Here is a 24,118-nt window from a genome sequence, read left to right on the forward strand (position 1 = left end):
TGGTGGCAGCGATATCAGATCTAAGCTGGTAATTAAGCTTAGAGGGTTCATGCTAGCTTCTCAGGTTATGAACGCTAAGGTTCAAATCTGAGTAGGAAGCTACGACAGCATTGAAAATACTTTAACATCTATTTGGCAAGATAACTGATATTCTGATCATTTCTCCTGCTAGCCCACAGAGGTCAGGAATATGATACCACTTTGCTGTACTAATTGTGTAGCAAGGACTAATATAAAATAATAGTTTCATGGGAGGTTGCAAGACATTTGCCATTTTTGGAAAGAACCTCTCACACAAAAATGGTGCAGTTTCCTGGATAATTCCAGAATAATCTTTTTTTAAAATTATACCCTGTAAGGGAGAAAGAATAGTGACTCTGTGTGTGTGTATGCACACGCACATGCGCATGTATGTGCGCACACGCATACATGGAATATGGAGACGGAAGTGGGAAGAGTACATCTATGGTAATAAGAAAGGAATAGTGGTATACGTTGAAATTTCACGACACTTGTCATTACTAGGAAATAGGCAGGATCAATTTTTAAAGGAAACAGTTTCTTTTGCCTATGCACAGAAACTGTTTTTCTTGGGGTGAGGAGAAGAAGCAACCTTTTGTATTGGTTCGCTCTAGTTAAGGCTCTGATACGCTATGTCCCTAACTGACAAATGTAGTTTCAAGGATAAAATGGTTCTGCAATGGACTTTAGAGATTCCCATAGCAGTAAGAACATGTCACTATTAGCGGATGAGCACCTGCTGAATTAATTCTTAGCTGCTTTCTTTTTGGTCAGATAATGATTGTCTGGAGGAAGTAGAGAGCTGGGTAAAGCTGAGGGTGGCTAACAATCTATGGATACAGATATAAATGAACTGTTGATGCTGCTGTAAAATGGAACTCTTTAAAAACAAATTTAAAAAAATTAAAACATCATTTTATAATAGATTTTTTGAATCACTGCAATAGTTTCTTTCGAATGGGCCATAGAGTTGTCTATTGTACCTCAATACATAGTGATGTTGCTTGAAATGTAAAAAAACGGATTCTGCTGAAACTGCTTGAATGTAATATGCTATGGAGCAGATTCTCTAGTCTGCTAAGGTCTCTTTAATCACATGGTTAAATACATTGCTGAAGAGGGATGGGATTACGTGCTGAAAACTAAGCATGCACTTAAGTGCTTTGTCGAACTGGGCTCATAATGGGGAGGAAAAAATTACCCAATAGTGAGGATTTCACTTGATAACCATGTCATCTGTGCTACACAGGGACAACTGAAGTACCATTAAGAACACTACTTTTATCATGTTTATCATTTATCATAATATCATTGCAGATATTATATAGCTCTTCTGATTTATTTTTTACAATCTCCTAAATAAATATATTTCAGAGAAGACACCAAGATTAATGCCAGAAGAAGGAAGCATGTATCGCCCAAGGGTGCAGCACTATAGAGAGCTCTTGGACTCCTTGCCTATGGACGCCTACACACATGGCTGCATTTTACACCCAGAGTTAACGGTGGATTCCATGATTCCAGCTTATGCGACAACTAGAATTCGCAGTATGTAGTGAATATAAACCCGAAGATGTTGCCATTTAACAGATCTTTCTTACTTGGTTCTAAATATGTTTTATATTTAAAGATCCCTGAGACCTGAATAAGAATATAGTTTAAAAATTTGCTTACCACATAAACAACTCCCACTCATACGTTGTTGATGGCAATTATGTTTGGTAAACAGATGCCTTACAGTTAAGCACTTAAATAACTGGGAGCAGCTGGGTGTTCAGCAGTTTTGAAAATCAGCTCACTCAATAAAGTAACATGATATGGATTTATTGGCCTAGTTTTAGGCACTCATTTTTGAAAATGTTGGCCCTTTAAAATGAACAGTAAAATTTTCAAAAGTATGCAAGTTTCTTATGAGGACTTAGGCTTCTAAGTAATTTCTGAAAATTTTATTCAGTAACTCAAACCCAAGGATTTAAGAAAGTTCAGTTCCATTCTCCCAGTGTTGAGCATTCAGTCATAATGACAGGAAATACTGCTGTCTATAATAGTTTTGTGGGCTGAAAGAGGAGTGCATTCATCAAGGTGTTTGTTTTAGAATGAATATGTCCTTTGCTATATTAGGCTGGTAACAACCCTCTTCCCCAAATTGCTCTTTCTTTCTAGTCTGAATTTGTTCAGCTTCAGCTGCCAGCCCATAAAATATCTGAATCATAGCTACTATCTCTTATGATCACAGGTCTGTTGGACATCAGTAGAGCTATAAGCATACTCCTGAGGGCAGAATCTAGCCCAATATGTGTCAGTTTAATTTTAAAAGATATTTTGCATAACATTTTGAAAGATTTGAAAATGTGGGAAAAGGAAATGTCCTTTTTGGAGTATATATGGAGTTAATTCTGCTAACAACAGGCAAGGATAGCACTGCTGTTTGTGCTTATTATGCACAGACAGTAATGGGATTTGCAAAAGTTTAATTTTTTTATCTTGCTGTTTTAGGCTATAAAACAGTATACATATTTTCCTGTAGTCTGCACTAGTAGTGCCTGCACCAAACCATTACAGTGAAGAAAATATGTTCTTTGTAAATGTAGAAATGTACAATGGCAGCAGAATATCTATTAAAATAATAGACCTGACTCTCCTCTCTATGACACTAGTTTAATGAATAGTAGCCTTACAGAGAGTGGAGTTTCACTGTTATAAAACTTGTCTGAGAGGAGAATCTGGCCCCATTTTTTGTAGGAGAAATACCTTTATATTCACACCTGGGGCAAAAAAGGATAAGCAGCGTGGGTGCATCTGACAAATTAATTTTAAAGATCAGTTTGTCCCCAAATCCTGGATCTGCACAACCCCACATTTTGGGAATCTTCAAAGCAGGATATAGGATGAAATCCTGGCCCCATTGAAGTCAATGCCAAAACTCTTATTGTCTTCAGAGAGGCCTGGATTTCATCCATCAGTTTTTCCAATTAGACCAATTTCTGCCTCCTAGTATGTAGATTGTAAGGGTAGAGGGAACAATGGTGGTCATTTAGTCTGACTTCTGCATAACACAGGGCATAAGATTTCCTTGACTTAAATTCTGCTTCAAGTCCAATACTATGGTTGGACTAGAGCAGTGGTTCCCAAACTTGTTCCGCCTCTTGTGCAGGGAAGCCCCTGGCGGGCTGGGCTGGTTTGTTTACCTGCCACATCTGCAGGTTTGGCCGATCGCAGCTACCAGTGGCCATGGTTTGCTGCTCCAGGTCAATGGGAGCTGCTGGAAGCAGAAGCCAGTATGTCCCTCGGCCCATGCCACTTCCAGCAGCTCCCATTGGCCTGGAGCAACGAATCGCGGCCACTGAGAGCTGCGATTGGCTGAACCTGTGGATGTGTCAGGTAAACAAATGGGCCTGGCCCATCAGGTGCTTTCCCTGCACAAGCGGCGGAACAAGTTTGGGAACCATTGGACTAGAGCATACCTACTAGAAAAAAATATAATGTTGATTTAAAAATTTCCAGTGATTAGAGAATCTACCACAGTCCTTGGTTATTCCAGTGGTTAATTACACTTTCTGTTAAAAATTGCACTTTATTTCTGGTTTGAATATGTTAAGCTTCAACTTCCAGCCATTGAATTTTGTTATAACTTTGCCTGCTAAATTAAAGAGCCTTCTGTTATCAGATTTGTGTTCCCCATGTAGGTACTTGTAGACTGTGATGAAATCACCCATTTTCTTCTTTGATAAGCCAAATAGATTGAGTTTACTGAGTCTTTCACGATGAAGCATTTTCTAATCCTTTAATCATTCCTGTGGCTCTCTTCTGAACCCTCTTCAAGTTTTCAACATCTGTCTTGAAACATGGACATCAGAACTGGTAGACACAGTATTCCAGTGACAGTCTCACAAGTGCGAAATACAGATGTAATATAGACTTCCTACTCAAGAGTCCCCTATTTATACATTCAAGGATTGCATTAGCTCTTATAGCCACAGCATTGCGCTGTGAGCTCACGATTAGTTGATTATCTACCATAACCACCAACTCTTTTTCAGAGTCAGTGCTTTCCAGAATAGAATCCCTCATCCAGTAAGTATAGACTCCAGTCTTTGTTCCTAGATGTTGGACTTTACATTTGGCCACACTGAAATCAGTTTTGTTTGTTTTATTGCTTGCCCCCCAGCTTAGCAAAAGACCCACTGTATATCACTTCTTTATTATTTACAACTCTTCCAATCTTTGTGTCATGTGCAAAATTTATCAGTAATGCTTCTGTGTTTTCTTCCAGGTCATTGATAAAAATAAAAATAGCATTGGGCCAAAAAGCAGATCTCTGGGACCTCAGTAGAAATAGACACTTAATGATGATTCCTCCTTTAAATTAAATTTGGAGACCTATCAGTTAGCCAGTTTTTAAGCCATTTAATGTGTGAAATGTTCTTGTTCAGAAACCACTTCCCATTTCTTCAGGCTGATTAACATGACATGTTTCTTTGCAATTTTTCACACTATTTACTTAATTTTTTTGGATTAAAACATGAATGTAGTGGGTGATTTTATATAATTCCTGTTTCTGTTTTCTCAGGCCAAGTAGGTAGCATGTTGAAAGATGATGTTCATAACCATTTAAGCTTGAAACAAAAAACATGTAAAATAATGGGCCTTATTCTTCTCTTACAGCAATTTTAATTCAATTTCACTCCACAGATTTAGGCTTCATCTATCCTACAAAGTTTTGATGCCATACCTGTTGGCTAGCAGTGTGAGAGAATCATACCTCCTAGTTGATACAGCTGTGCAGCAAAACTTCTGGTATAGTTGCAGCTAAGATGACTATGTTGGCATACCTAATGTTGTTCAGAGAGGTGTTTTAGCTGTGTTGTCAGAACTCCTTCTGTTGGGTTATATTGCATTTCCACTAGGGGTCTCTGTTGGCACAGCTATACCAGCAAAACTTTTGGATTGTAGACAAGCCCTCTAAAAGAGTTACACCCAATTTCTACTAGTGAATGTGAGAGGAGGCTCAGGCCCTGTAAGTGTTCAGGCCCTATGTTCAGTTTTTTTATTATTGAGGATATCTGTGTTTAATAAAAACTTGCTTACTCTGAGCCTAACTTTTGACATTATGGTTCTATGAGCTGGTTGAGTCCCTTCCAAGGTCCAAACAAACTACACACTTGCTTAAAAATGAAAGTTATTCCCTCTGTAATACAAATAAATAATAATAATGTCACTATAGGGTCTTCACACACATTTCTTCTTCACATTACACAAGCGGAACCTTTTGCTAGCCTATCAATATACACCCTGCTCAACATTTTCAAAAGGGGCTGCTGATTTTAGGCGTCTCAAATTTTAACCAACTTGGGACACTTTGGGCCAGATTTTCAAAAGGTATTTAGGCACCTAAAGGTGCATATAGACAAAGATCTTTAGATGCATCAATACCTGTGAAAATCTAGCCCCTTGTGCCTTGATTTTTTAAGAACTACTCAGCACTCAGAACACCAATCAAACCTAAAAGGAGCTGTGGGTGCTCCAGGCCCAGGTGTGTAAACCTGGGCACCCAGAAACTACTTTCATAAAATTAGAGACCACTTTTGAAAACTTGGTGGCAAATATTTTTCAGGAACAAAGTATAAGCATTTGCCACAAAGATGTAGCTGTTTACTACATTTGTTGCCATGTGCCATTGCCCTTTCCTCTTTGGAATGAGTAACAAAGCAGTTGTATTTACTGAAAGAACAAATGAATAGATTCGTCAGTCCTTCATGCTTTCTCTCTGGAAGCAAGTGCCTGGTTTACAGAATTAATCACAAAATAGGGAGTAGATATTTTGGGGCCCTTGTTAATTCATCATATCACTGCTCCAAACTGTTATATTTGTGAGCCACTTGACATGGAAACTTCATTGAGAAACCACTTCCTATTTAAAATACCATGTTTCATAGCAATTTTTAACACTACTTGCTCATTAATTTTTGTTGATGAAAACATGAATATAGTGGGTGATTTGATATAATTCCTGTTTCTGTTTTGTTAGGCCAGATAGGTAACACAGAATCTGAACTAAAGAAGCTTGCTAAAGAAAATCCAGACCTCCAAGATGCTTATATAGCAAAACAGAAGCGTCTTAAAGTGAGTAAATTAATGGTATCCTACTGCTAAACTAATTGAATGATAATATTGGACTTCTTCTAGAATGATGCTAAAATTCTATTTTACCTGTCATTACCAATGTGCACATTCAGAGAGACAGCCCTGCAAAACGTTGAGCACTTTGTCTCCAATCCAACAGAATACTTCAATACAGGCTTAATTTAAAGCACCATGATGTCCCACTGACTTCAAAGTTAAGCCTGTATGTGAGTGTTTTGCTGGACTGAAGTGAGAGCACTCACCCCCTTGCAGGATTAAGCACTCACAAGAGTATCTCTATGTTGTAAAGAATTTTTTTCTGTTCTTTGAGTTGTTACTAATATGCGTGTTTCCAATATCTTCCACTTGACTTTTAACTGTGATGGGAAAATGTGCACATTTTATGAATATGCACTATAATCCCAAAATGAATCTTCCTCCGAAATATATATAAAAAAAAAAAATTCCCTTCACCCTATGGGTGGTATGTGTCTTTCCCTCAACCTGGGTCCTCTTACCAGAGGCCCTGGGAAAGTTTGAGGGTTCTGCGCAGTATTAGAGGCGCCTAGAGTCTGGCAACTCTTTCTGGACAGAGAGCTCTTTGGTTGTCCTGGGATCTGTTGGAGCCATCACCCAGCTTAGGAGTCAAAGCCCGAGGGCTCCTTACCACCAACACGGGACCCCACTTTGGCCTTCACTTTCCACATCCTTTCTAAGTTCCTCTTATCCAGGCCCTGGTACTTCCTCACTTCTATATTCTTCCCTTCCCTGTGTTGCTGTCAACTTGGCATCGCTACCATAATCTATCACACCGCTGTCTTCTGCTCCTTGTCTTAGTTACCCGATGTCTGGTTGATTGGCCAGTACTGGCCTGTCCGTTGGATCTGGAAGTCCCACAGAAATCTATGCCCTGCTAATTTATCTCCACAACCATTTTGCGGAATCTATCTCCCCAATCTGGTCTGGGAAGGGTCTATGACCCATACGCTGTGCAGATGATTCCTGGTACACAATGGCCAGCCAACTTGGTTTTTGCCGTTTCACGTGGTATGCTGTTCCTGCCCTGCCATCTTACATCCTGCCCACTATGTGTTGGACTGTCTCTGAGGCTTCTCTGCAAAGCACAGCTGCCCTTGGGTCCTCCTAGTGTGGTAGAAACTCACTGCTTCAATGGATCCTGGTGCTCAGTTGCCGTTCCCTAATCTGCTATGACAGTGGCCTTCAGTGGTGCCTGTCTTTTAGTCCACCCTTCAGCCACTGTTGGTTAGGATTTTCCCCAATGTCAGCCACCTCAGCTTATCTGTCGATGGGTACATCCCATGAAGGGTCCTTTGTCCTTGCAGTGGCTCTTCTGCTTGGTCTTCCTTCCCATGGTCTGCTTGCTGCCTTCAGGCATTTCTCTCAAGCAAACTCATCTTTGGGGGCCATCTTTAACTGATGTACTCCCTGGATGTTCGGGTTTCAATCCAGGATAGTGAGTGGCCCCTTGACGTCACCGTCCACCAAGCCCGCCCGCCTTCTTTCCGGCTGGTATAATCAGTCCTTCTGGGTGTTGGACTTGGGGTGGGAACCCTCCGTGCAATTGTGGAGCTTCCCGGGTTTTCACGATCGGCAGCCCTCCATGTCTCCTTTGGCCAGGCTCACTATAAAACCGGCAGGGTAAACTGATGACCTGCAGGGCGTAATCGCGTGAATGGCGTGGAACTTGTTCTTCCCACTGCGCTGGCCTCTTCAGGACCTGTCTTATCCTTGGTGATACTTGGATGTTGCTGTCCTTCCCTTGCCTTCCTCATCGTGGTTTCCAGGGTGACTGCGGGATGCCAAGGTACTTGTAGCTGGTCTGTAATGTCTGCTATGGTGGCCCGCTGGTAGTTCTCCACCCATCAGTCTTGAACACCTTCCCTCTCTTACACTAACATCCGGCCACACTTCTTCCAGTCCGAGATGACCAAATCGATAGTCTCACTGTAGAATTTTGAATCCGCGTCAGGTGGATTAGCGATCATGTTCGTTTCATTCTTGCATTACAGCTTGATGTCATCCATGTAGAGGAAATGGTGGCTGATGGTAAGTTCCCTCCTGAACCTGTACCCGTATCCCAAGTCCTTGTGATTGATCTGGCTGAGGGGGTTTTAACCATATGGCAGAAACAGCAGCGGGGAACAGTTGCTCACCTTGGTTATTATTGCCGCACTTGAATGGCACATTGTGCAAAGTTGCCTTGAGTTGACTTCTAGTGTTGTCCTTCCATAGTCCATTGAAGTTCCTTGAAGGAAGGTCCTTAGTGTCTGTTGACTTTGTATAGCGCAGACATTCACAGATCCACGTTGTGCGGCATTGGATTGAGTCCATCAGGCTTTCCTATAGTCAATCCAGGCTGTGCTCAGATTGGTCCTGTCTAGGACCCTTGAGTCTTGGGCGCTTGCTCTTCTATGAGCAACTGGTGGTTTTGAGCCTCTGGTGTTGTTCCATGCCCTTCTTGAGCTGTGGCTCATGTACTGGGCCCATGTGGTCCTGTAGCTTGCAAACTTGATGCCTGAAAGGACTTTTCCATGGTTGTGGGGGCGGTTATTGGGCACGTTAGTTGGCCGGTTCTGTCCCCTTGCAGGGGTCTTTCATGATCATCACTGTCCTTCCTTGTTAGCCAGTTTGGGTGGGAGCCTGCTGCTAGCACTGGTTCATTTCTGTGCTGCTAGGCGTTCATGCACTGCTGTTTAAATTCTTTAGCCAGTAGGTGTGGATCATGTCTGGTCCAGGTGCTGTCCAGCTCTTCATGTTTTTGACCCGCTGCTGGATGTCTTCTACTGTGATGGTGACTGGTTTCTGTTATATATATATATATAATTATTTAAAACTATAACCTATGTGTATTTGCAGTCTAAGCTGCTGGACCATGATAATATAAAGTACCTGAAGAAAATACTTGATGAATTGGAAAAAGTTTTGGATCAGGTTGAGACTGAGTTACAAAGGAGAAATGAAGAAACACCAGGTAAGAGATTATTTCTGTGTAATTCTATTGACAGTTATGTTTGACACAACTGATTCATCCAGAGAGCAACATTTGTTCTATATGATATTTTTTATGTATCGGTTTTAATTTATACCCATCTAACTTCACTGAGCCTATCAAATATGACTTTCAATACTAATTTAGACTAATGCAATCTACTCTCATTAGGACATATATGAACACTTTTAAGTGTGCTTTTGAGACCTTAATCACACACATTTTTAGCATGATGTGTAGATAATTAGCTACAACATTCCATACCGCTTTTAAAAAAACCCATTTCTTAAATTACTTGAGGTCCCAATTCAACACAACAAGTTCATGACTAACTTAAACATGTCAGTAGTCCTCATGTGCTTAAAGTTAGGCACATACTTAAATGCCATGCTGAATTTAAACCATAGTGATGGAGATAGGTACAGAACTGACAGTCCTGGAGATTAAAACACTGCAGAGCAGTGCAGTGCAAGTCCCCTCACACTTTCTTGTCACTATGTCCTAACTTTAGCCGATCCCTTATAAAAGAAGCTCATTCTCTATAATCATCCAGAGTCTGATTCAGCTCCCACAGAAATCAATGGGAGCCTCTCCTCTGACTTCACTGGGAGCTGGATCAAACCCTCAATCCTTCACCCTTCTACTGAGACTACCAATAAGGATGCCAGTTGGTATTAACTGTGTTATGTAAGTGAACTCCTACTCGCTGAGAACAGAACCCAGACAACTAACTCACTTCACATAGCAAACCAGATGTCAGATAGTAACATCAATACTGTCCCTATCAGTACAGGCTGGATTAAAACCAATGAATGATACAGTAGTGAATAAATCTTTTGGTCTAATTCTGTACTGCCACAATGCCAGTGGAGTTACACCAGCAAAGAATTTCAGCCCATTACCAAACCTTTGAGGATTCATCTATACCATCTGGAATTTCATCCAGATACTCTAGAATTTCGTGCATTTGTAAACAATAATCAAGCCTAGAACTTTCTGGACTCCTTGTTGAAGAGTTACCCAAATTGGTTAAAAAACTGAATTTAGAAATCTTAATCTCATTCTAGTGCTGAGTGGATTTAACCAACATTTAAACATTTTTATGACTGTTTCTGATGGTTTTTCTTTCTTGAGATTGACTTCCAATTTCCTCTTTCTCCAAACTCCCCCCCAAAAAACACACATCATGAATAGCAGCTCTAGTGATCAGATGATAACTTTTCAGTGAACAAATGAGATGTACCAACACTTCTTTGTGAGGTACTTTGTTTTCTCATAGAGATCTTCCAACAGTGCCCTGGCATGACGTCACTTAGTTTGAGATTTGACAAGAGTATACCAGGGGAAGGGAGGTGGCGTTTGGCTGAATGTCAGACTTCTGACTAATCAGATGCTTTTCTGAACTTCATCTAAGCTATCCAAACCTCTTGAGTCTACAGATAGAGCAGAAAAATCTCATGATAACAGGCTTTCTTATGAGATAACTCATTCTTGCTTTGGTTGGGCCATAGATACCATGCAAACAGGTTTTATCAATTCTCACAGTTCTTTCATTTTCATGCTCTCTTTCTCACATCCTGGCTCCAGCTGGGATTGGAAGGGGTTGTTTGAAAATTGAATTAGAACTTGTGTGTAAATAAAGCATATCTTCCAGACAGGCATCCAGTTTTGATCTGAAGATTTCAAGAGACAGAGAATCATCACTTCCCTTGGTAGTTCCAATAGTTAATCATCCTCACTGTTTAAAATAAAAAGTGCCTTATTTCTAATTTGAATTTGTCTGTCTTTAACTTCTTGTCACTGCTTCTTGTTACTACTTTTACTACTAGATTAAAGAGCCCTGTAGTACTGAGTATTTTCTCCAAGTGAATGTACTTATATACCACAATGAAGTCACCTCTCAATCTGTCCGTGACCTTCTATTACTTCCTTTTACTGCTCCAATCTCTCCCTCCCTCCTAGTCTTCTTCTTCACACAAGTCTTCTGCTCACACAGTTAGTTGTTTAGATCTTCCTCTTTATTCTCCTTTTGTAAGGATTAACTTCCATGTCTCTCTTCAGCTGCACAGAACTGATTCCTTCCCTGCACAGGTCTCTCTCCCCAGCTTTCTAGATATAACCACAGATCTCCCTGGCTCAGAGATCATATGCTTATTTTGATTGGAAGAATACAGCAGAGAGCACTGTATTTCCATTTGAGTGTTTCCACTTGAGACCTAAGCAGAATATAACTTGCTGACTGGGCCATAGGAGGGCAATTAGGGGACTTGTAGTTAAATTGGCAATCTGGAAAGAATTATAGTCACATCTTAAAAGTTGTGGGTAGACCATGGGTCAATGCAGAGCTCCTCTAATGGCCAGATCAACAGGTTAATTTCCTTTTGCTTGGAAAATTTTCATCAGCCGTAAGCAGCTCCTATTTGAGTTTTTTTTAAATAGAATGACACAAACAAGATGACATTCTCAGGCCTTTACTAGGGGAACCTGTAGTCCTTGCTAGAGTTCAGAAAAGATGAAAGCTGATCTCCCTTGCTTCTCTTCACCTCTATTGAATTAATTTAGTCTTGAGAAAATTTAATTGGGAGCAAAAACTGGGTCTTAAAGCACAAAACTGAAGTGTGGATCTTACTGGGCAACTGGGAGGTAGACTTTGCAGCACTGTATAGACCAGTGGTCTCCAAACATTTTTGATCACACACCCCATCAGTAAAAAATTTTTGAGCACGCACTCCCTGCTCCCGGCCGAACTGTCAAAGCAAAAAAAAAAAAAAAAAAAGTCCTGCTCAGACTCCCAGCTGAACTGCCGAGGGAGGAGGGGAAAAAAAAAGCTGCTCAGACTCCCGGCCGAACTGCTGAGGGAGGGGGAGGGGAAAAAAAAAAACTGCTCGGACTCCTGGCCAAACTGCTGAGGGAGGGGATGGAGGTGGGGGAAGCTGCTTGGACTCCCAGCCGAACTGCCGAGGGTATGGGAAAAAAAAAAGCGGATCCTCTTGCGCACCCACTTTGGAGACCACTTTGGAGACCACTGGTATAGAATATGGAAGAGGATGGAGAAGGAAGTTAGCTGTTAAAATTAGATTTTTAACTTTCAAAGTACTACTGTTGTTTATGAATCTGTTTATGTACTAGCAGTAAACATACACGTAATAGACCAGGCAACCTTACACATACCCTTGTACTTTGTTAGCTCCTAATGCTTTGTGTGTTTATTTCTGATTAGAAGATGGACAGCAGCCTTGGCTGTGTGGCGAATTCTTTAGTTTGGCAGATGTATCGCTTGCTGTTACATTACATCGCCTGAAGTTTCTGGGGTTTGCAAGAAGAAACTGGGGAAATGGAAAACGACCCAACTTGGAAGCCTATTATGAACGTATCTTGAAGAGAAAAACATTTAACAAAGTTTTAGGACATGTCAACAACATATTAATCTCAGCAGTTCTGCCAACTGCATTCCGGGTGGCCAAGAAAAGGGCACCAAGAGTTCTTGGCACAACCATGTTGGTCAGCTTGCTAGCGGCAATGGGTTATTTTGCTTTCACTTGTCTTCGGAAGAGATTTGTCAACATGATGTTATCAATTAGAACAAGACAACCTAATTTTAAACTCTAATTTGCCTGATAGTGGGTGGAGGACACCTCTAACTCCCAGGAAAATCTCCAAGATAAACATATATGAAAGATTCATGGAGCAAAACATTGTCACAGAATAATAGTCTCCTACAATTGCATACATGTATTGGAAAAGCTGAGATACTTGTAGATAATAAACGTTGAGGGGATAATAAAGAAAATAAAATAGGTTATTTTCCAATGAGGAGCTATAGATCCCGTGGCAATGCTTTGTTCGAAGAATCATTGTTTCTGTCTCTTTTACCAAATGACTGATGTAATTTTAGAACTTTTATTCATTAGGTATTCATGCAGCAATGCAAGAGGTGCTCACTGTGGGTGAAATTCTTCAGTGTGCAGAAGACCAGCACAAATCCTAGGCTCCACTTGAGCCCTGAAAACAGGATTTAAGTGGGACTTAAGTGGCCCATAGGCCTTGTGTTGACCTTTGCATGGGAAAGAATTTCACTGAGATCAACTGCTGTAAGTGTCACATTGAGGTTCAAATAGTAGCATGAGTTTCATTTATTTGCGAAGATACCTGAAGTGTGTGTGTGTTTGAAAATCGGCTAATTTGGGAAGACATAGGAGATTTTTCAAAGGGAAAACTAGCAGGTAGGCTCTCAACTCCCATTGAGATTCAAGCACCTAACTTGGCCTGTGTGCTCTCAAATAACCAGTTTGCCTACATATCTTGGATATTTTTGCCTACAAATTAGGTGGGTGTAATTATACGTAAGTGATTGCATGTGCCTCTGTGTGAAAATATTGCCCATAAGTGCCACAGCCTATCCAAAAATATCTTATCCATTAAAAGAGCTTTTTATATGAGTAAGATTTTCTGAGGATAGCTTCATTTTTGTTTATTTTTATTAGTGGAAGAGAGTCAGCCATCTGTCAAGTTTGATTGGCTAACATAAAGATTCAAAGTGGGTAATTCTCCAGCATTGTCTGCTTATTTACTGAGCGGTTACAACTTGGTGAAAATGAGTGAAAATTGTTTGTACAACCTGGGAATAGGAAATTTGTGTTGCAGTTTCCTTCATAAAGTTACAGTTTGAATTTGAAGAAACAGTGCTTTAATGCAATCCACCAGTTAATGGCTACTGATGGATGTATTGTTCAACCTGAAGCCAACTCACCATTCTAGTGGCAGTTGTGCACCTATCTGAGGCCAGATTTTGTTTGTGTGTCAGTCAGTGGCCTGACGGGAAGCACAAACTACCAAAAGTCTGACCTAACAAGATTTCTAGCTCATTTGTGAAGACTCAGAATGTTTCAAACATTTTGGATTTATATCTGAACCAAAACACGTCTGAAGTTTTTGAAGTTTGTCTATCAGTAACTAGTAGACAAAATGTTACTGAAATGGGCCCATAAAATCTGTAGTAATGGGTCTGAATCAAACTTCTATATCCCAATGCCCACAAACTTTAGTTGTTTGCTATCATCTATCTCTGGTAATGTCTAATGGTCATTTGAAATGAGCAGATATGGATTTTACCTGGATAGTTTTGGTGTCAAGCAGATGTGGAAAAGGGATCATTTGTTTGCTGAACATTGCTGGTTATAATTTAACAGTGTTAAATATTTAACAAAAGATGGCCCAAATCATACTGCTTCTTTTCATTAGTAAGAAATATTCATACATAGTAAACAGTGCTTTTTGTTTGTTTGTTTGTTTGTCTGTCTGTTGATGGTAAAAGACAGTTTCATATCATTCCTTTTAATGACCCAATTGTTTTGGACATCTTGATAAATTGAATGTGCTCTGTTAACAAAAACTTAATATCTCTACAGTGAATTTAATCCACTAACCGCGTTAATGTTTTGTTAGCTTTAATTGACTTTTGCCTTGTTGTTTGTATATTGCAGCACATCTATATTTACTTTGTATCTGGAAAATTCCACAAATTTTCAGTGGCATATCATATTTCCGAGGAGTGGCATATCATATTTCCGAGGAGTTTGAAAGTGTAACATTAAAATATCTGTTCAAGTCATGCTAAAATTAACATGATTTAAATATGGACTATGCAGAATGAATTTCACCTTCTTTCTCTGCTTTTTAAATCCATAAAGTTGTCTTCCTAGAGAAATGTTTTCTGTTAGCACAAGTGTCCAGCCCACACTATCAATTTGTATGTATATCTATGATGAAGACTAATGATTGGTCAGGCTATACAGTTTCACTCCCTGTTATCCTTGATCTCTTGTGCACTTGAGATTACAGACATTCATTGCCTACTAACAGCAACATGTACTGCTGGGAAGACCTGAAATGACCACCAGATGTCAGTGCTCTGCTAGGACTGCACTTTGGGAATCCAGTTCAATTGTCATTGAAACTCTAACAAATTAAACATTTCTGCTCTCGGTCTGAGACAAAGGGAGTATCCTCCTCAGGGGAGCTAATGTGGTTAAAAATGGTGTGACACCATTTATTTGCCATGCGATTTCAAACTGTTCTTAAACCTGGAATATATATTGAATGACATAGTTTCCATAGTAAATATGTAAGGACCTATATAACTTGGGATTGTCTACCAGAGGGCAGAGTGAAAACAACACTTCACATTAACATGAACACCACTGAGTAGCAGGGATATATATCTACCTGAATGAACTCTTTATGGATAGCACTATTCAGGAAAGTTCAGGTTGCTAGTTAGAACATTTGTCTGTCACTAAAACTGTAATACTAAGTAGCTTTTGTTAGCCTTATAATTAACTACGTGATAGGCTACTCATTCTCACTGCTCTAGAGTGCTCTTCTTCAGGGGTGAAATTCACTTCTGTGCAGAGGGCCAATAAAAGACCTGTCACATCACTTAAGACCTCAACATAGGGCTGATGTGAGATTTAAATGTGCATTGACCTTGTGAGGGCCCTGTGCCCAGAGGTGAGTTTCACCTTGTATTTGTAAAGTTGCTTGCCTTTTAGCCCCGTTTCTTTCCAGCAGTGCTTAGTACTGCTTCCTGTGGCCATTTTGTAGGTTGGATGCTTTCCTCCTTTGGTTTTCATGTATTGTTTTCTTTCTGTATGTACCACAGCTGATGCACAGCCGTATGCTAATATTTTTTTTTGTATCATATGCTTGTATGTGGGCTCAGAACAATAAACATGGGACCTGAAATGATGTTCTAGAGTAATGCATTTCCTTTGGCTTAACATAACGCAGCACATTTGAGAAGCACAAGGTTTTCCTGTAAGGTGGAATTAATTAGGCAGATGCTGTTCAAGGAATTAATCCACATAAATTTACAATTTACATGTAATTCAGGAGACAGTTGTACACTGACTTTGTGCACATATGTGGAAGTAACATAGTTACAACTACATTGTTTCCTTTGGCTCGATGATTGGCTGAGCCTATCTGATATACTGAGGAGGGTCAGCAGAAGCCATTTTAATATTTTCTTCAGAAGGAGAGGCTGTATCTTGTGTGCTGTCTCTGAGAGAATGAGAAAATTACTAAATTCCCTTTTAGGGTCTGGCCTGGTAATCTTTACTTACATCATAATTTGTGTTACAGTAGTGTTTACAGGGCCCCAACTAAAACCAGGGCCCTTCTTCACTAGACATTGTATAAACACATAGAGAAGAGTTCCTGTCCTGAAGAGCTTATACTCTAAGTAGAAAAGAAGGGAAACAGGCACACAAAGGTGACATGACTTGCTCAAGGTCACACAGCGAGTCCGTACAGAACCATACCTCCTGCCTCTCACATCATGTCTCTAACATGAGTAATTTGTGATCAGATGAATAAATCCTATGGACATCAGTGGAAATATTTGTGATAAGGGATTGTTCATGTAAATAAAGGTAATAGATTTGCATCCTTATTTTTTAAGGGGCTTGAGTCTTAGTGTTACACTAGCAACCACTCACTGGAGCTGATGACACACGTCTCTGCCCCAGGGCACTGACAGAGGGAACAGCAGACAACAGCTTTGTGCTGTTCCCAACTGCAGTGATGGTGGGTGTTTATTGTCCTAATCGTCTAGATTAGATTATGGGTATAGTGCTCACCCTACCTCTGACAGGCTTCACAAGGGCAAATGCAGCAACTCAAGTTCAGTTGGAATTAATTAACTCACTGAGCAACTGGGAGGCAGTTAATTAAGCAGGGAAGCACCTGCATGAGGAACAGCCCCCATACAGACAAAGCTTCCAAAGGGACGGTTCTCAGGGGGGACCTGGTGAGGGGGCTCACGAGAAAGGGAAACTAAGGAAGAATGTTCCTGGGTCTGAAAGGGAGGTGCTATGAGTGACAAATCAGCAAAACCTCACCCCTTGGAATGACTTCACCAGAAAGCTGCAGAAGTCCCAGATCAGAGAAATTATATGCTTTGATGAAGGGTCATCATGGTTTGACCTCTGTGGGGACCTTGATCCAAGAGGAGAGACCCTTCTCCTGTTGGTGACAAAAGACCCTGTCTTCAGGAGGTTCTGAGTCAAGAGAGCCTTATTAGTATGGGGCCTAGATATAAGTGTGATTGATGAACTAAGATTAACTCAACCTTGTCCCCATCCTGCTTGGGTGGAGGTCTATCTACGTTATGTTCCACCTGTTCAATATCCATAAGCCTCAGTGAATTTATTGAAAGCCCTTTATGGGAAACTGAGGCAGAGACTAATGGTGATGCTGCACAGGACTGCCAAATGGCACTTCAGAGTGAGGGTCCCTGCCACAAAGACCTTTAAGGAGTAGCAGGGTGCCATCTGCCAAAATTGGTATAGACAATAGCAGATCCCCAGTCCTTCTGTACAGGAGATGAGATGGAGTACAATGCTGGCACTTAACAAAGACAACATAAGGTAGGTGTGATGGGGTGTCATGTGAAGGTGTGTGAGGGAAAGACTTGGTGAGCTGGTTGTCAATTGAAGGGAAGCAAATTGTCACACACACCTACCTGCCTTGTGCTGACAGCAATGGAGGTGTATGGATAAATGTGGAAACCAAATGATCTGGAAAGAGACAATACAAATGATTCTTTTAATTCTTGGTGCACCATACAAACAAAATTGTTCACTAAAATCCAATCATGTACACCTGTGCAACTCCAGAGAAATTAGCAGGGTGTCACAGGCTTTACTGAGGGTATAATTTAAAGACAATGGGTTTATGCAGGTATAGCTGAGGGTCTGTGTTGATCTGTACAACCTCTACTACTACTGACAAAGTTCAAGGAGATGAGGCTTGACTTTCAGCTCCCAGGCTGAGTTGGCAGGATTAACAGTTCATAAAAAATAATCTTGTCAACCAGGCCCATTTCAGATGAAAATAACTGAGAGGCAAGAGGCCAAATTCTTCTCTCAGTTGCCTTGATTTAAACCTGGAATAATTCATTTGAAATCAATAAAGTTACTCTTGATACAACTTGTGTAACTAAGGGCAGAATTTGACCCAATGAAAATGGAATCCCAGAATGCCATATCTAAAGAGTGACTTTTCAGTATAAAGCTGCACTTAAGGTCACCTTGTACCTGAATTAGTATTTTTTAACATGTTCAGGAGTATCTATTACAATCTGCAGTCTGGTTCTGTTAAGGTTGGGGTTTGTTTATTTAGTTATGTATTTATTGCTTCCCGCGATAATAATTTGAGAAGTGGGGCAGGCAAATCAAATATTATTTTAATTTGGAATTTACAATGGAACAGAGGCAAACTGTGGCTAGCTTTACCACAAGTGACCGCATGGAATATGTTAACTGCCCATCCTAAAGTATGAACCTATTATAGTTTCAGTGCAGTATATGATTGTTACGAGTGTACACCACCGGTTAGGTTCAATAATACTTTGGCTATTTGTTCATGTAGTGGGAAGGGAATGGGATCCTGACTGGGATGGTGTCTGTTAGGACAGGCAGCACCAGACACCACAATTACATTCAGTCTTTCATGTTCTTTTTCATAGTATATGAGCAAATTTTTAGATTTGGAAGAAATGTATATGGTGATGATAGTTTTTGCTTAAGCAAAGTTTTGGGTAGAGGGAGTTGTGTAAATGACAGGAGAGTTTGCTCCTTGCCTTGGGCTCTGATTAGAGGCAGTGTTTCTCCCTGGGCATTGGTGCTGGGCTGAGATTCCTGAAAGAAAGAATAGGTTGTATGCTGTTTGACCATCTCATTTCGGGGTGTGTGTGTAAAAATATAGCCAAACTTCACATCACTAATTTCTTCTCCACTGGTACACTGACCTGCTAAGCATGATATCTGATACTGCTTGGCAGAGATGTGCCGTTGGTTTCTAGGGTGACCAGATATCCCAATTTTATTGGGACAGTCCCAATTTTGGGGTCTTTTTCTTGTATAGGCTCCTATTACCCCCCACACTTTTCACACTTGTTGTCTGGTTACCCGACTGGTTTCAGAAATGGGGAAACAGGTCAATGTGTGGCCTGAGTGATGCAGAAAACATTGCATGAGCTCTCTTTAAAAGAGTGAATTCTACTGTAGACTCAGTAGTTGATTCAGTTTGCAGTCCTTCAGTTGAAGGGTAGATCAGATCAGATAATTTTGGTCTGACTTCTAGCTAGCTAGTGCATACTGTGCTCTGCAAGATAGAAGCTGATGGCTAAAGGACTGGGTTATTAAGAAAGCCTCAATTAAGAATTGCCTCTGTTAAGAAGGTCTCGGTCAAGGGTGCCCCAAGTCACATACCTCCAGGTCAGGGAGACTTACCAACTGTGCTGAGGAAGTCAAAGGTGCTTCTAAACTCTGCAAATGAAGTAGCTCTGGAATTTATTCTTTCTTTCCCTTTTTTTTTAAGGAAATCTCTACTTTTGATCCCAAGGCTGAGAAATCAAGCACTCCAAAGTCAGAAAATCCCAAAAGCTAAGGTTTCTTCAACACTGTTAATTCAGGCTATGTCTACACTTAAAATGTTACAGCAGCACTCTAGCGCTTCATGGTAAGCATTCAATACAGCAACAGGAGGGGTTTTCCCATCACTTTAGTTAATCCACTTCTCTGAGATGTGGTAGTTAGGTTTATGGAAGAACTCCTGTCATAAACAGATAGTTAAGGGTTAATGTCTCTTTTACCTATAAAGGGCTAACAAGCTCAGTGAACCTGGCTGACATCTGACCAGAGGACCAATCGGGGGACAAGATACTTTCAAATCTTGGTGGAGGGAAGTCTTTGTTTTGTGCTTTTTGGGTTGTTCTTTGTTCTCTCTTGGGATTAAGAGGCGCCAGACATGCAACCAGTTTTCTCCAATCTTTCTGAAACAGTCTATCATGTTCTAAAAAGTAAGTGCTAGATAGGAGGCGAATTAGTCTTTATATTTGTTTCCTTGATTTGCAAATGTGTATTTTGCTGGAAGGATATTTTACCTCTGTTTGCTGTAACTTATACTTAGGCTAGGAGGGAGGGAGTCTCTCTGGTCTATGTAAAGCTGATACCCTGTAAACATTTTTCCATCTTGATTTTACAGAGATAAATTTTACTTTTTCTTTCTTTAATTAAAAGCTTTTCTTTTTAAGAACCTGATTGATTTTGTCCTTGTGTAAGACCCAAGGGAACTGGGTCTGAACTCACCAGGAAGTGGTGGGGGGAAAGAAGGGGGAGGAAAACGTTAATTCCTCTCTGTTTTAGGATCCAAGGAGTTTGGATCAGTGTATATCTCAGGGTTCCCCAGGGAAGGTTTTTGGTGGATAGAAAGTGTACCAAACACTATATTTTGGTTGGTGGCAGCATTATCAGATCTAAGCTAGGAATTAAGTTTAGAGGGGTACGTGCAGGTCCCCACTTTCTGGATGCTGAAGTTCAAAGTGAGAAGGAGACCTTGACAACTCCTCTGCTGGTTCAGCACAGTTTACACAAGAGGTTAGGTCAATTTAACTATGTCATGTGGATTTTTCACACACCTGAGTTCTGCAGCTGGGGTGACCTAGATTTTCAGTGTAGACAAGCCCTCAGACACATTGTACATGCATAATATTTTTTATTTGTATTTTCCTTTTACTTTAAAATCTTATGGCCCAACGAACAGAGCATGAATTGTGACAACGGTCTGAAAGCATGGATTGTTTGTTCTTAGTATGTACCATAAAATATATAAGATGTAGGAGAGTATTGTGGGTGCAGTCTTATCTACTGGGTTCCTGTTTTTTCACTCAAAACACTGCATCTGTGCTAATTTTTACATTTAGGCATTGATCCTGCAAACACTTAAAATATCCATGAATAACTTCATATCCACATGTCTGTATTTTGTACATTAACACATAAATTATGCTTACAAAGATAATAGCATAACTCAATATTTACAAACTGCAGTTCTGTGAAAACTTGTTTTTTGTTAAAATTGACAAAATGAAAAGAGGCCTTCCCAATGGCTCCAACTTGCAGAATCCTATACATTTTTCAAGTCCTTCCTTACAAGGAACATATCTGTTGATGGTATTTACTGAATTAACACTAACTGGGCATGAGCTATGACAATATTTTAGAAGTATGGACTTGGAAAATAAATTAGCATGTTTGGTGCTTTATTATTATTATTTATTATTTATTCACATTATAGCTGTGCCTAGAATCCCTATCTGAAATTGAAGCTCCATTATATTAGCTGCTGTACAAAACCAAAATAAGCATGAATCCCTGCCCCCAAGTGTTGACGATCAAAGGGACTGATTGAGCAAGACACTTAAGCACATGCTCGTGTTTAAAGGTAAGCATGTGTGTAAATCTTTGCTGAATCGGAGCTCAAACAGACAAGACAAGGAATATTATCCTCTTTTTTACAGATGGGAAAACTGAGGCACAGAGTTTTATTTAAATGGACTTGGCTAAGCTCTCTCAGAAGGCTGGTGGAACTGAAGCCAGATCTTCAGAGTCCTAGTCCTGCACCTTAATCACAAGACCATCCTGTGCCACTGGGCATCCTTCTTCTCACTAAAGAAATGGAGAAACAAGTAGGTAAAAAAAGTGTCAATCAAGAAAATTGACCCAGGTTGTAATAATAGAGTGTGACACAGGGACCTCTTGGTGCCAACTGGCAGAGGGCACAGGGGGCACATAGAGTTTTACAGGGATCCCCAGGGTTTGGTATATGTATATAATAGTTCACCAAAAAGTGGCATGCAACATTGCTACTAAGAGTCACTAGCCTATTTGTGGTCATAATCATTTCAAAATGTATGAATGGATAATATTTAAGAGTTACTGGTATATATCTATCCTGAAAATAATGTTCTTGTGGTCTTGAGTTAAGGAGGTCACCAGGAGGTGATGTATCTCCTGCCTGAAAGGATAGTTTCTAAGGTAGCACACACCTAGCTCCATGTCTGGCTGCTTGTGTCTTGTATGCCTATTTGCATACTTGGTCAGGTGCTAATTAAGAGACTGCAAAATCTACTAAAGAGGAAATCTGCAGGAAGAAACAAATAGCAGGGCAGTGTCCTGGTTATGAATAAAGACTAAGGATTTGTCAAAAAAAGAAATCATGTCAAACCAACCTGATAGCTTTCTTTGACATGGAAACAAGCCTTGTGGCAGGGGGGAAGTGGTAGACGTGGTATATCTTGACTTTAGAAAAGCTTTTGATACTGTCTTGCATGATCTTGTAATAAACAAATGAGGGAAATGCACCCTAGATGGAGCTACTATAAGGTGGGTGCAAAACTGGCTGGAAAACCATTCCCATAGAGTAGTTATCAGTGGTTCACAGTCATTCTGGAAGGGCATAATGAGTGGGGTCTCGTAGGGGTCAGTTCTGGGTCCAGTTCTGTCCTATATCTTCATTAATGTTTTAGATAATGGCATACAGAGTACACTTATAAAGTTTGAGGATGATACCAATCTGGGAGGGATTGCTAGTGCTTTGGAGGATAGGATTAAAATTCAAAATGATCTGGACAAACTGGAGAAATGGTCTGAAGTAAAAAGGATGAAATACAATAAGAACAAATGCAAAGTACTCCATTTAGGAAGGAACAATCAGTTGCACACATACAAAATGGGAAATGACTGCCTAGGAAAGAGTATGGCAGAAAGGAATCTGGGAGTCATAGTCATTCTGGGATGTATCTGCAGAAGTGTTGTAAGAAAGACACAAGAAGTAATTCTTCTGCTCTACTCTGCTCTGATTAGGCCTCAGCTGGAGTATTGTGTCCAGTTCTGGGTGCCACATTTCAGGAAGGATATGAACAAATTGGAGAGAGTCCAGAGAAGAGCAACAAAAAATGATTACAGGTCTAGAAAACATGACCTATGAGGGAGTGTTGGAAAAATTGGGTTTGTTGTCTGGAAAAGAGATGACTGAGAGGGGACATGATAACAGTTTTCAAGTATGTAAAGGTTTTTAGAAGAAGGAGGAAGAAAAATTGTTTTTCTTAACCTCTGAGGATAGGACAAGAAGCAGTGGGCTTAAATTGCAGCAAGGAAGATTTAGGTTGGACAAAAACTTCCTAACTGTCAGTGTGGTTAAGCACTGGAATAAATTGCTTTGGGAGGTTGTGGAATCTCCATCTCTGGAGATATTTAAGAGTAGGTTAGATAAATGTCTATCAGGGATGTTCTAGACAGTATTTGGTCCTGCCATGGGGGCAGGGGACTGGACTCGATGACATCTCGAGGTTCCTTCCAGTTCTATGATTCTATCATTATTCTGGTTTTGTTGGACGCGCTGAATGCTTTACGTAAGAGGCAAACTAGTGGCCTGCTTGTCTCATGACAGGAGGATCACAGCTAGCCTGCTTGTAAAGCGCTTCTAGGGTTTTAGATGAGCAGTACCCTACAAGATATAGGAGCATCTTGTTAATTCAGTCTAGGCTCTAGAATGTGTTATGATTTTATATGTAATTATTTGTTCCCAGTACTTCTACATGTTAATACTTGAATCTCTGTGCTTTGTTAAATACACTTATACTTGATTTCACTATAAACATATCTAAGTGCTGTGAGTTAAGCAGAGCAGTGATCCCAGGTGAAACTGGCAAGCTGGGGTTTAGTGCTTCTTTGGGAGCAAGGAATCTATGAAAACTGCAAGTGTCATGTGAACCAGGGGCTGGATGCTCCGGGGAGATGCTCAAAGGACTTGAGGGATGGGGTGTGCCTGTTGCTAACCAGTAGAGAGACATTGGGAGGAAAGTGCCTGCGGCTGATACAGCTGATCCATGGCAGATAGACAAGGTTTCTTCATGCTAAGGGCAGGTGTTAACACAGTGGCTCATGACCCTGGATTCACCCGAGCAGAGGCAGGTAAAAAATGACAGAAACCACAACATTGACACAGGGCAATATTAGGGGAATCAAAATTTGAGTTTACACAGGTGGGCCAGATTGAGCCATTGCTACAATGACTTCAGAGGAGTTACATCCATTTACACCAGGCTTGCATATGATT

The 24,118-nt window shown here is 40.4% G+C and overlaps 2 protein-coding genes across 6 annotated transcripts in view; one reads left to right on the forward strand and one right to left on the reverse strand.

Annotated features, from left to right (window-relative positions):
• GDAP1 (ganglioside induced differentiation associated protein 1) overlaps nucleotides 1-13,833 on the forward strand; it is a 55,342-nt gene extending 41,509 nt beyond the window's left edge. For all 5 annotated transcript variants that reach the window (XM_032784774.2, XM_032784775.2, XM_032784777.2 and 2 more), the window contains 4 exons: nucleotides 1,396-1,569; nucleotides 6,050-6,144; nucleotides 9,022-9,136; nucleotides 12,375-13,833. In XM_032784774.2, the coding sequence (XP_032640665.1) occupies nucleotides 1,396-1,569; nucleotides 6,050-6,144; nucleotides 9,022-9,136; nucleotides 12,375-12,763 (773 nt within the window). In that variant the 3' untranslated portion in view covers nucleotides 12,764-13,833. The remainder of the gene's footprint in view (nucleotides 1-1,395; nucleotides 1,570-6,049; nucleotides 6,145-9,021; nucleotides 9,137-12,374) is intronic.
• The window catches only part of JPH1 (junctophilin 1), a 514,941-nt gene that overhangs the window by 165,103 nt on the left and 325,720 nt on the right, over nucleotides 1-24,118 (reverse strand). The window lies entirely within an intron of this gene.

This window comes from Chelonoidis abingdonii, chromosome 2 (assembly GCF_003597395.2).
Source record: "Chelonoidis abingdonii isolate Lonesome George chromosome 2, CheloAbing_2.0, whole genome shotgun sequence".
In the NCBI taxonomy this organism is placed as follows: Eukaryota; Metazoa; Chordata; order Testudines; family Testudinidae; genus Chelonoidis; species Chelonoidis abingdonii.